The sequence below is a fragment of the Astyanax mexicanus genome, chromosome 22 (assembly GCF_023375975.1).
Source record: "Astyanax mexicanus isolate ESR-SI-001 chromosome 22, AstMex3_surface, whole genome shotgun sequence".
In the NCBI taxonomy this organism is placed as follows: domain Eukaryota; kingdom Metazoa; phylum Chordata; class Actinopteri; order Characiformes; family Acestrorhamphidae; genus Astyanax; species Astyanax mexicanus.
Window position 1 is genome coordinate 36,062,709 of NC_064429.1, and position 14,269 is coordinate 36,076,977.

The 14,269-nt window shown below is 37.1% G+C and overlaps 1 protein-coding gene across 1 annotated transcript in view; it reads right to left on the reverse strand.

The window, feature by feature from the left end:
* The window catches only part of gas2l1 (growth arrest-specific 2 like 1), a 69,920-nt gene extending 60,710 nt beyond the window's left edge, over positions 1-9,210 (reverse strand). The window contains exons 1-2 of the mRNA XM_007228771.4: positions 8,935-9,210; positions 4,361-5,200 (exon numbers count right to left, since the gene is read on the reverse strand). Coding sequence (XP_007228833.3) covers positions 4,361-5,038 — 678 coding nt within the window. The 5' untranslated portion in view covers positions 5,039-5,200; positions 8,935-9,210. The remainder of the gene's footprint in view (positions 1-4,360; positions 5,201-8,934) is intronic.
* Positions 9,211-14,269: the final 5,059 nt, after the last annotated feature.

The following is a 14,269-nucleotide window of genomic DNA, read 5'->3' on the forward strand; positions in this document are numbered from 1 at the left end:
CTCCGGTGAGGATCCGTGATTAATGGAGGAAAACAAATATCTCTCCTTCAAAGTTTCTTCTGTGACTCGTTTAGTGTGTTATTTCTCGAGCGTTCTGAAGTATAATTCAGCGTCCGTCAGTGCGTGAGTTTCTCTGCCGCTGTATAGATACAAGGTCAGTGTGTGATATGAGCTCATTGGCTTGAAAACAATGTTTTAAATTATTGATTCACTCAATGAGTCGACTCAAACCAAAGCATCTGAAGACCGAACAGATTTTAGATAGACCTACGTTCAGGAGTTGTTGACTTGCATGAAGCTGGAAAGGGTTGAACAAATGGAGAAAGTTTAGCACTGTCGCTACTCTCCCTAGGCATGGTAAAGTCCTGTAAAGATGACTGCAAGAGCACAGCACATGCAGAATGATCAATGAGGTGAGGAAGAATCCTAGAGTGTTTTTTGCAGGTAAACCTTGTTTTGAACCATTTCTTTGTCATCTGTTGAAAATTATTTCATATTAAAAATCTGATTTTTAGTGAAAAGAAAATCTAAGATTATTTTTTAGGCCATAATCGCCGAGCACTATTAATAAGTATTTGTATTTGGAGGTCTTTCATTCACATAGTTGTTCTCCAGCTAGAGAATGCTGAGCAATAGCTGGATACTCCACCACTCCTCCACTCCACCACAGTCCCTGGGATTATATAAACTCCTGCTGAACCAAATCCACGGCTCTGTTCTCACATTCTGGGCAATGAAACGGCATCTCAAACACACGGCTCTTATTCCCCTCTACAGAACACTGATTACTGAACACTGAGCTCTAAAAAAAGCCAGATGAACCCGGAAATCACAGCGACTGAAGGCTTCAAACCGCCGAGTCATGATGTGTTTTTAATGTAACTGCAGATCATGAGGCTGTTCGGTTCTGCAGTGAAGCCGTAAAGCTTTACAATCCTCTAAATCAGCCGGAGAGGGAGGTTATATAACTGTAAACCAGCACTGTAAAAATCCCCACAGCTCAGGAATCATCTGATCCCAATACATACTGTAATATATAATCATGCTGAGTCACGGAATATACACACAGCTGATTCAACCTCAAGTAACCTCAACAATAATAATAATAATTTGGATATTTTACATACTTAAACTGGTTCCAGTGGAATGTGCTCTTACTCATCTTCTCGTGTTTCAACTGCAAACCTGTCCACCAATTTTTACACCAATCAGACAGGTATTTCTCCAGATTCGGGAAACATTGAATATTATTAATTATTATTATTATTTTTTTTTTTTATGTTTTATATTTTCATTTTTTTAGTTCATTATTATTCATTTTAGCATTTCGGTACCACTTTAAAATAAGACTATAAGTTGTTTATTAATTAGATTAAAAACCATTGATAAGCAGTTCCAACAAATCAGTTGAAAAGGCAACAGTGATCCATTGTTTGCTTAGCCATTTAATTCAACGTAATCATTTAATTTATAGTAAATAGTTAAACATATATACAAATATATTAGTATGACAGGTTTAATGCTGATTGATGGAAAACACGACATAAGATCAGTATCTAGAAATATCTGAGGGGGGAATCACTATTTTGCAAATTTTCAGCTCACTGTTGCCATTTATATTTATGTATTGTTATATATCTTATTAACTGCTGATTAATGCGATTTAAAGTATTTGCAAATTAATAAACACTTTTAAAAACCTTTATAAAGGTAGTCTTACGTATTTTAAAGTGGTAGCATCATTTCTTATCATTCTTATCATTTTACTTTACTTTTAATATTGTCTTTTGATTTATTTTACACTTTATAAATTTATTTTTTTAATATGTGTTATTTTTTATGTTTTTTTAGAAATGTATATTTAACATATATATTTTATCAACGTATATTAAATTAGTATTTCTTTTACTTATTTATTTTTATTATTTTATTCCTTTTTGTTTCTAATTTCTTAATAAATGTTTTCAATCCGTTTGATGCTTTAAATGCTTGGCAACAATGTTTTCCAGAGAGAAAATAGTTGATTGATTGATTGACTGATTAACAGAAAGTATAGATTTGCCCTAAAATTTAAATTTCAAAATTGTGGATAGGATTAGTTTTTCAGGAGTTTCTGGGGTAGTTTTCTCTTTTATGGGTTTTTTTTATCCTCTGTGATTTTATTCCCGTCCAGAACAATCATGTGCATGTTTTTCTCAGACGTCCTCTGAGAAAATTACAGGCTGAATTATTTACTGTGTTTCTCTGAACTCCGTGCTCCTCCGGTAATTTTAGTCTCGTCCGGACGCACATCTCTGAGTTTCATCTCCTCGCCTTTAATAAAATAGATATTTGTCCACTGCCGCGCACCGTAATTACACTTTGGGTGAGCGTTTTCACAGAGATCCACGTTAAAAAAACACAACAGAGAGTGGAAATGGAGGAGCTACTGAATGCTGTGATGTCATGTGACTGAGAAAACAAGCCTAAAAACTCCCTGATCCTCCTGTTTTTTAATTGCAGTCTGGATGCAGGAGTTTGATCACTAAAGAGTAGAAGTGTGAAATATTATTTTTAGAACATGCTGTGTGGTTATGTTTCCTTTCCTCTAAAACTAAATTAAAACTGAATTAAACTATAATAAACTGAACTGAACTACAGTATATTTAAAAGCAAACTGAACTATACTAAACTGAACTGAAATATATATAGTAAAATAACATTTCTAAGTGGATGAATGAAATGAATTTGACTGATCTGAATTTAAACAGACTGAGCTGAACAGAAATTAATTCAACTGATCTGAAATGTATTATACTGAACTGGACTGAATTTGACTAGTCTGAACTAAATAAAAAATAAACTAGACTGAACTGAATTTAAACAGAGTGAATCAAACAGAAATGAATTGTGATCTAAAATTAAATAGACTGAACTGAACTGGACTAGACTAAACTGAAATTTAAGAGACTGATCTGAACTGGACTAGAATGAACTGAATGAAATTAAACTAGATTAAAATAAAATTAAACAGGCTGAACTTAAAATAAATTCTGCACATGGGATTTTAACAATTCTACTACAGGAGTTTTGAACTTTGCTTATGCAGAGCAAACTAAACTGATCCAGGATCTGATTTGAGCTGCAGTGTAAACGCAGGTCAGCACTAGGAATAAACCAGTTTACTGTCTGACCCTCACCCTCATCACATCAGTGCTGATCTGACCTTCAGCACTGAGAGTAAACACCAAGATCTGACAAGCTGAGGGTACCTGGAGACGCTATTACAACACACACACACACACACACACACACACACACACAACACACACACACAACACACACTCACACACACAACACACACTCACACACACAACACACACACACACACACACACTCGCACACGCACAATGAGCCGTTGAACTGAATTAAGAAGTTTACATGAGGTCACAGGAAATAAACACACACAGTTTACAAACTGGACGACACACTGAACCCATTTAAACTGTGTTCAGCTAAAGTGAACTAAAATAATCTGAATTAAACATAATTAAACAAAACCGAAACTGGACTGAACTGAACCGAGATTAACTGTACTATACTAAACTGAATTATACAGAATAATCTCAATTAGACTGAACTCAGCTGAAATAGTCTGAACTGTAGTAAACTGGATTTGAATCCCACAGAACTGAACTGAACTGAACGAGACTAAACACAACCACTCTGAATTGACATGAACTAAACTGAAATAATCTGATCAGAACTGAAATAGATTTAATTTAACTGAGCTCAACTGGAATAATCTGAGCTGAACTAAAATGAACGGATCTAGTCTGAACATAATTTAACTCAACTGGAATATTCTAAACTGAACTAAAATTTACTGAACTAGACTGAACTCAACTGTAATAACCTGAATTTAACTGAACTAAAATGAACTCAACTAGACTGAACTCAACTAAACTCAACTGTAATAATCGAGACTGAACTAAAATAAACTGAACAAGACTGAACTCAACTATATTCAACTGGAATAATCCGAACTGAACTAAAATTAACTGAACTAGACTGAACTCAACTAGATTGAATTCAACAAAACTCAACTGGAATAATCGAGACTGAACTAAAATAAACTGAACAAGACTGAACTCAACTATATTCAACTGGAATAATCCGAACTGAACTAAAATGAACTGAACTGAACTGAACTAGACTGAACTCACCTGAACTCAACTGGAATAATTTGAACTGAACTAAAATGAACTAAAGGCATTTGATCTATAGGACCTGAACGAGACTGAACTAAACTGTAGCTGGAACGTACGAAACAAACCCGAACTGAAGCAAAGCGAAGTGAATCGAATGTAAACACCCTTACCAGTTCGTCCAGATTGCGCATGTCGCACACTATCCTTTGCGGCTGCCAGATCGGCGCGAGCTCAGGCTCCTCCTCCTGGTACCTCTCGCTCTCGCGCCCGTTCTGGCGCTCGCCGTTCGGCACGCCCGGCGTTCCCGCGGCAACGCCCTTGAGGTCCCTCTCCCGCTCCCGCTCGCGGCTCTCCTCGCGGGCGATCTCCTGCTCCAGCTGTACGAGAACGGGAGCAGGAACGCCGAACCGCGCACCTCTCCGCGCCACCTCCAGGAGGCAGAGCACGAAGTTCTTCTCGCTGCCGCGCTCCACCAGGTCGTTAGTCTCGAACATCAGCACGTCCTTCACGCGCAGCTCGCTGCGGCACCAGCCGATGAAGTTGGACACGTTGTCGCGCGCCACGAAGGAGCCGGGCATGGCGCCGCGCGACTGGTACGCCACGTCCTGCCACGGGCGATGGGGCTGGAAGGGGCGCGCGGCGCGGTTGACGTTGTTGGCGTGGTTACAGAGCACGCAGCCCGTCTCCAGGCTCTCCATGAAGGTTTCCACGGTGATGTCCAGGCCGTAGAGCCCGTGGAGCCACTCCGCCAGGTCCTCCTTCATGGCGTACAGATACTCCTCGCTGGACTTGAACGGCCGGATGCTCTTGCAGGCGGAGGACTGGATGTTGCTCTGGTCCGTTGTCATGTTGTCGGCGGGAGGGGGGTTGCTGAGGTATAAAAGAACGTTAGCCAGTGCAGCTCCTCGCTGGATCCCTGGGCATGTGCATCTGGGTCGTTATCAATGCAAGGAACGTACACGCATCCCGCGTGTGCAGCCGACAGTCACGCATGGCGAGGGGTCACGCGCCTGCAAGAAAAAAAACATAAATAAAGATAATGAAAGTAAAGTAGTGGATGCTAGCATATTTTAGCTTGTGGCTAGAGTGACAGGTGGGGCTAATATATTAGCTTTTGGCTAAATGCTAGGTTGTAGCCAATATATGAGCAATGTAAGACTGTGGATAATTCATTAGCATATGGGCAGAGAGTTAGTTTATGGCTAAAAAATTTGACTGTGGCTAAAGTGTTACGTTGTGGCTAATACATTATCTTATATACAGAGGTTGTTGTTGTGGATAACATATTAGCTTGTAGCTAAAACAATAGGATATAGCTAATATATTTCCGTGTGGCTAGAGTGTTATGTTGTTAGCTTATGGATAAAGTTTTGTGGCTAACATATTAGCTTGTGGCTAAAGTGTATAATTTGTGCTAAAAAAAGATTAGCTCATGGCTAGACTGTTAGATTGGAGCCAATACATTAATATATTAGCTTGTGTCTAACATGCTGTGGCTAATATATCAGCTTGTAGCTAACATGTTGTTGCTAATATATGACCTTGTGGCTAAAGTGTTGAGGCTAATATTTTAGCTTGTGGCTAACGTGTTGTCGCTAATATATTAGCTTGTGGTTAACTTGTTGTGGCTAATATATTATTATATTAGCTTGTGGTTAACATGTTGTGGCTAATATATTACCTTGTGGCTAAAGTGTTGTGGCTAATACATTACCTTGTGGCTAATGTGTTTTGGCTAACATATTAGCTTATTTCTAACATGTTGTGGCTAATATATTAGCTTGTGGCTAACATGTTGTGGCTAAAATATTAACTTGTGGTTAATGCGTTGTGGCTAATATATTAGCTTGTGGGTAAAGTGTTGTGGCTAATATATTAACTTGTTGATAACATGTTGTGGCTAATATATTAGCTTGTGGCTAAAGTGTTGTGGCTAATATATTAGCTTGTGGCTAAAGTCTTGTAGCTAATATATTAGCTTGTGACTAAGGTGTTGTGGCTAATATATTAGCTTTTGACTAAGGTGTTGTGGCTAATATATTAACTTGTTGCTAACATGTTGTGGCTAATATATTAGCATGTGGCTAAAGTGTTGTGGCTAATATATTAGCTTGTGACTAAGGTGTTGTGGCTAATATATTTACTTGTTGCTAACATGTTGTGGCTAATATATTAGCTTGTGGCTAATGTGTTGTGGCTAATATATTAGTATAGAAGCTTGTGGTTAATATATAGCTACTATATTAGGTTGTGACTAAGGTGTTGTGGCTAATATATTAGCTTTTGACTAAGGTGTTGTGGCTAATATATTAGCATGTGGCTAAAGTGTTGTGGCTAATATATTAGCTTGTGACTAAGGTGTTGTGGCTAATATATTTACTTGTTGCTAACATGTTGTGGCTAATATATTAGCTTGTTGCTAACATGTTGTGGCTAATATATTAGCATGTGGCTAAAGTGTTGTGGCTAATATATTAGCTTGTGACTAAGGTGTTGTGGCTAATATATTTACTTGTTGCTAACATGTTGTGGCTAAAATATAAGCTTGTGGCTGAAGTGTTGTGGCTAATACATTACCTTGTGGCTAACCTGTTGTGTCTAACATATTAGCTTATTTCTAACATGTTGTGGCTAAAATATTAACTTGTGGTTAATGCTGTAGCTAATATATTAGTCTGTGGCTAAAGTGTTGTAGCTAATACATTAGCTTGTGGTGAAAGTGTTGTAGCTAATATATTAGCTTGTGGCTAGAGTGTAAAATTGAGGACAATTTTTAGCTACAGTTTCAGGTTAGTGCTAATATATTAAAAAAGTACAGTTATAACTGAAGTGGTAATAACAAACCTATTTAACAGTAATAATCAGATTATTATTTAATAATATAATAAATATATTATTTATTAATAATCATCAGGTAGAATCTATACTCATAACATATATAGCAAAATCATAACACAAAACTTGAGTCACTCTCAGCCTCTATTCAAATACAGTCAGTGTGAACTGTAGCGGACAGCTGATTTATGCAAATTAAGAACAGTCAACATCATTCATACTGATAAAATGTCATACAAATATATCTACACTTTAGATACGTATGTAATGATGTGATAATCAAATTATTACGTAACAGTGACTCTTGATTATACAAAAAAAATAACCAGTGTTTTTGTTTTAGTGCTAAAAACAACGTAATGCTAAGCTAAGCTAAGAGATGTTATTCTGCATGGATCCTGTGAGCCGCTGCAGTGACGTAAACCAGCCAACCAGCCAATCACAGCCGAGCTCATCTTTTATTGTGTGTTTTACTCAGGGACAAAATAACAGGGCGTGTAAAACCACATTAAAGCCACACGTTCCTTATTTATACATCAAAAAAAAAATCTTAAATGCTCATACAAAAATTCATGCTATTGTACCTTTAATCTGTGTACATGCTAGAGCTGCACAATATTGTAAAAAAAATTAAATACAGTACTTTTCTTTTATGCAATATACATGTGATACACAATAATCCAACATATTAACATTATTAACTTGCACTTTCTGCATCCAGGATTGAAAATAAAAGTAAACTAAAATAAGTGTTCTATTTCCCTTTTCCATTAAACAGCAAAAAGTTAGTAAAGCTGAATTATATTTGCTATACACTTTGCAACTAGAGCTGAACAATATATTGATATTCTATCTTATTGACAATAAGCATATTATTGATATCATTAGTGCTTAAAAAAACACTTACCCAACTGTAGATTATGTGCAGAAAAAAAATAAATAAGAGTATTTTAGTAGTAAAATAACAAAATCTTCACCTACTGATGCATTTTTTTTCTGCATGTCCAAATATGATAAATAATGTCTATCATAAATATGTATTTGAATATTCAATGCGTGATTATGTACCCCAATTTCGGAATTGTATCGTATTTATTGACCAAAACTAAAAAAATATATTGTGATACAGATTTTTGCCATATCGTCCAGCCATAGTAAAATTTAGTGAAATTAAGGTTGTTTTTTATTCTATAAACTACAGACATTTCTCCCAAATTCCAAATAAAAATATTGTCATTTAGAGCATTTATTTACAGAAAATGAGAAACGGCTAAAATAACAAAAAAGCAGAATGCAGAACAACCCTGGTTTTTAATTACAGTTTTTTTCATGCATCTTGGCATCATGTTCTCCTCCACCAGTCTTACACACTGCTTTTGGATAACTTTATGCTGCTTTACTCCTGGTGCAAAAAATCAAGCAGTTCAGTTTGGTGGTTTGATGGATTGTAATCATCCATCTTCCTCTTGACTATATTATATATTTTTCCAGGGCTGTATATATACAAAAGAATAAATAAACAAATACATGTCATATAACCTGGAGCTTTACATTGTTATGAACTGTATTTTTTTTACTGAAATAAACTCTCATACTATAATACTGACAACATAATGTCAGCATATATACATATCGTTAATATCGAAATATCGTTATAATAATACCGAACTGTTGCTTCGGTAATCGAAACCGAACCACGGCTAATCGAACCGAGCTAAACCCCTCCGCCAACCGCTGCACTGATTATTAGCCCAGCAATTCAGCGCGTTCACACACTGCGCCGCGCGGGTTAGCGCCCGATATCGATCTAAATCAAGACGGAGTGAGGATCAATCAGTGTGTGTGTTGTGATCAGTGTGTGTGTTGTGATCAGTGTGTGTGTGTGTGTGTGTGTATGTGTGTGTGTTACCCATTGGAGCGCGAGGCCGGCTGGTGTGGCTCGGATGGCGGTGAAGGAGGTCCGGTCACTGCGGAGCGGCGGAGGGGTTCCTCCACACGGACAGAGCGCTGCGGCTCCTGCGCTCCAGCCTCTCTCCCTGCCCGCGGCCGCGCTGCCTCTCTCTCCCCGCTCACACACGCGCTAATCCCGGCCTGGAGGCGCTGGCGGCTCGGCCTGAGCTCCGGGTCTCTCCTCCTCCTCTCTCTGCCCGAGATTCAAACCCACACTGATCATCATCCAGATCCTCCACTGGAAGGGGCGGGCAGAGTGTGTGTGTGTGTGTGTGTGTGTGTGTGTGTGCGTGTGTGTGTGTGTGTGATTTTTGTGCGTTTGTATTTATAGCCTTGTGGGAACTCAGGTCCCCAAACTGCCTAAGAAAATGTTATATTATATTATATTAATCAAAGGTATCGTGCTGTATTTTTTATATGCAACTTTTTATATTATATCAATTCCACACAAAATATAAATATATGTGCATGTATTGTGTCTTATTATTAATATATATATATGTATTTTATTTATTATATTATTATATAGTGTTATATTATATTATTATAGAGTGTAGAAGTGTAAAATTGAGGCCAATCTTTAGCTACAGGGTTAGCTTTAGGTTAGTGTTAATATATAAAAAGGTTATAAATGGAGTTGTAATAACAAACCTAATAATAAATTAATAAGTAATAATCAGATTATCATTAAAAATCATCAGGAAGAATCTATACTCAATAACACATAACTGCCGTCACTCTCAGCCTCTATTCAAATACAGTCAGTGTAGTTGTTGCTTCTCATAACCTGGATTCGAACATTACTCAAATATTCACTATTCACTGTATACCTGTAACTCTACCTCTTCACTACTTTACTTTAACTGATGCTCTCAAACTTTACATTAAGAGACAAGAAATTCAAGTAATTAACTCTTGATGAGTTCAGCACAGCTGTTAACTGAAAGCCTGAATTCCAGGTGACTCTAAATCATAAATCTGACTGAGAAAATCCAGCATCTAAACAGTTTAGTTTACTAAATAATTCCAGATGTTTTTCTTCATAGTTTGGATGACATTGTGTGTTCAAACTTTTGACTGGTGCTGTATAAAATAAAAAATACCATAAATTAATAACATTAATAAACTCCTGCTTTGTTGAACTCAGGCTCAGAGAACACACAGACTACAGTGGTGCTGCTGATTGTAGATGTGGGCAGTAACGGGTTAATCACTCAGAGCTCTGAGAACTTCAGAAGATCTGACTCAAGGGTCCAGCTCTTCCTGGAGGTCAGCGAGGCAGGATGTGATGTCATTATGGTCACTCTGGGCATTACGGACACAGGGCCGACTCTATAAACTCTATAAACTACTGCTGAGAAGTTATCTCTACTTTACTAGAGTAAATATTTTATATTTTAACACAATTATCTGAACTTTCTACTCCTTACATTTGAATAAAAACAGCCTCATAACTCCTGTTTTGTATTTTCAGCTGGTTTTCATTGCAGCTTCTCATCATTCAATAAAACCCCTATCCAGATAAATCTCTCCATCCAGATAGAGTGAATCTGATTGTGATTGGATGTAGAGAAGATATAATAAATATATACCATTCCCACTCCCTATTGGTTTATACTGTGATCAATCACCACCTGCACAACTAAGCTTCTTTAATATATTTATATTCTACTGTATTTAAAATACATTAATTTTTAATGAGCATATATTCAGCTGAAACACTATAGGGAGACTAGTGCATCTCAAATTATATTTATTAATATTAACATTTTAATATTTTAACATTATAGTCATTATGGCTTTTAGAAAAATGTGTTTTGGGAAGGGGGGAGGGGGGTTAAGTGCACTATAGGACTCTGTGGGCGTGGCCTAAGCTTTTGTTCTTATTGGCTTCATTCATTTTTTTCTCTTTACATTACTTTTACTTTTATACTTTAAGTAGTTTTGAAACCAGTACTTTTACTTTACACACTTTTACTTAAAGAGTAAAAAGCTTCAGTTGATTCTTCTTTTTTAACTTCTACAGAAGTATTTTATTAAACACTAGTATCTATACTTCTATCTATGAGGTTGAGCTACTCTAGGTAGGAGTGTGTAATAGAATCTGTGGAGTATGATCAAGAGATTGCTGGTTCGAATCCCGGTCATGCAGCTTGCCATCAGCTGCCGGAGCCCCGAGAGAGCACAGTTGGTCTTACTCTCTCTGGGTGGGTAGAGTAGATGGCGCTCTTTCTTTCCCCTCATCACTCCTAGGGTGATGTGGATCGGGCTGACAAGGCTGCATCTGTGAGCTGATGTATCAGAACCGAGTCTGAGTTCACATGTGTCTATACGTCTATAGGGCTTTGTTGATACTCCATTGATTAACTTGGTTGAAGAGCGGTAGTGTATTCAGTTCTGTAACGTCTCAGGCTGAGTGTGTGTGTGTGAAGGGGGCCGTTGTTTTGGTTTGAAATGCGTCGGTTGTTTCTTTAAGAGAGCTAGACAGAGAGGGTGAGATCATTCTCCAAGGCCTGGATGAATCAGCTCTTCTGCATACACACACACATACACACACACACACACACACACTCCATTCCACAGTTCCCTGGCGTGTGAGCAATTGGCTCTAAACCGCCCATAAAAAGCCAGGGTGGTGTCAAATAGCCTCAAACAAAGAAAATTCAACCTTAATCACTATATACACACACACGTTTTCTACAATACACAAAACACACACACACACTTTACACAGATTTATTCCTTTTCTTTTAACACACACAGAGAAAATCACTTCACATCTGTTGTTCCCCCTAAAAGTTTTCCTCGTCACTTTTAGCGCTGGTTGTGGTGACCATCCATATTTAGCTTTTCAGAGAAAAGCTGGACTCTCAGCTGGAGACACAGGGCTCAAACATACCCAAGACCTTCTAAAAAAAACTACAGTTTCTGAATCAGTTTCTCTGATTGTGCTATTTATAGGTTTATGTTTGAGTAAAATGAACATTGTTGTTTTATTCTATAAACTACAGACAACATTTCTCCCAAATTCCAAATAAAAATATTCTCATTTAGAGCATTTATTTACAGAAAATGAGAAATGTCTGAAATAACAAAAAAAAAAGATGTAGAACTTTCAGACCTCAAATAATGCAAAGAAAACAAGTTCATATTCATAAAGTTTTAAGAGTTCAGAAATCAATATTTGGTGGAATAACTCTGGTGGTTTTTAATCACAGTTTTTTTTTCATGCATCTTGGCATCATGTTCTCCTCCACCAGTCTTACACACTGCTTTTGGATAACTTTATACCACTACTTTTCTTTTAAGATTTTTTTACGTTGTAAATTTAATATTAAAGACTATATGAAAGCTTGAAGAAGTTCCTGCAGGTGCTGAACAATAGTTGCTGCTTTTCCTTCAGGGGATTAATGTGGAGGACTAACACTATTTAATATTAATCTACAATGTAGAAAACAATACATTAAATAAAGATAAACACTGAATGCAAAGGTTTGACAAATCTATTAAAAACTGATAAAAGAAACAACTAAAAACTAAATAGCCATAATACTTAACAGAACAGTAAAATTAACATTTTGTTTTAATTCAGTCCAACAGCTTTTATATTTCTCACATCCTCAGAGAGTTCTTTGCCATGAGGAGGCATACTGAATATCCAGTGGCCAAAATGAGAGAACTGAACTCAAAACATCAAATTTAACAGTGGCTGGGTGGGTGGATGGATTTTGGGATATTTGCACTTGGGTGGCTGGTGATCTAATTACAGGTTTTTCCCAGAACTCTGTACAGATCTGTACATCTATAAACATTTTACAGACGTTTAACTTCTAGTACAATAAAATCTGAGTCATTTAAGCAGAATTTCACCTCATTAAAACTCTAAGAGCTGCAGTAATTAACCCAGTAATTAACACCATGAATAATAAATATCTCTACTCAGAACACTGAATCATGCAGAAAAAAAATAATCCCCTAAACCACCTGAGATACCATACCAACCATTTAGCATCACCCTATTAACCACACAGCATTAACATTACAGTAACAACATGAAAAGCTATAGCACTTGATAAAAAAGGAACAATTATCATAGCTACCCTCAAAGATACTAAACCAGCCTCCTAGCTACCACGAGATAAGATGTACAGTACAGTATACCATATCAACCACTAAGAAACACAACAGACTCCATCTAGGATACCACATCAACTATTTAGCATCAATGTAGCAATCAAAGCAACATCAGAGCAGCCACAATGCAGAAGGCCTTAACGCATATCCTGCAGTTGAGCATTCATTAGCAACCATGGGACATGTCAAAAGTCACGGGACACTTTATTGGCGTGTGTCCAGTTTTTTTTTCTCGTAGAACTCTACGTCTAATCCAGGAACCGTTCTGAATCTTTTATTGTGGGATGATTAAACTGAAACACACGCCGGTCTGATCTCACCACACCACACAGATGTTCAGCACATGGTCTGAAGGCCTGAGGAACTCTGGGGTCTCATAATTCAGTCAAGACTCAGTTTCTGACGGAACACCTTCAACCACATAACAGTGAACATGAGACTCGCTGTACACTATAGGTCTGAATATTTGTTGTATTTTATTCAACTACTTTAATTTAAGCACCCGTTACTGACACACAACTTATCTAGTCCCTTTACTGGTTGCTATAGCAACTACCTAGCAACCATATGGAAACACACCTGAAATACTATTGCACCCAATGTACAACACGATTGCACCAATGTAAAAATATAAGCAACTAAGGAATACCACGAAAAAAAAAACACTTGGGATATCATACCAATTGTTTTGAATTACCATAGCAACCAATTTACAACACTGTAGCATTCATCTAAAAACATCACAGCAACCCCGGGGTTGCCACAGCAACCACGCAGCTACTACATATTAACCACCTGTGATACAATATAAGCAACTAAGGATTACCACAAAAAAACACATTTGGAATATCGTACCAACTGTTTTGAAATATTATAGCAACCAATGTACAACATAATTGCGTCCATTAAAAAAAAAAACATCATGGCAATCCACAGGGTTACCTCAGCAACCACCTGTGATACAATATCAGCCACTAAGGAATACCACAAAAACCACCTGGAATATCTTACAACTGTTTTGAATTACCATAGCTACCACCTAGCAACACAAGTGACCACTTAAAACCCTACAGTGACAATCTAATAGGAGTATTACCTCCCTGAGGTACCACAGCAACCTTCTGAAATTTCATATTATATCAAACACCAAACAAACAAAA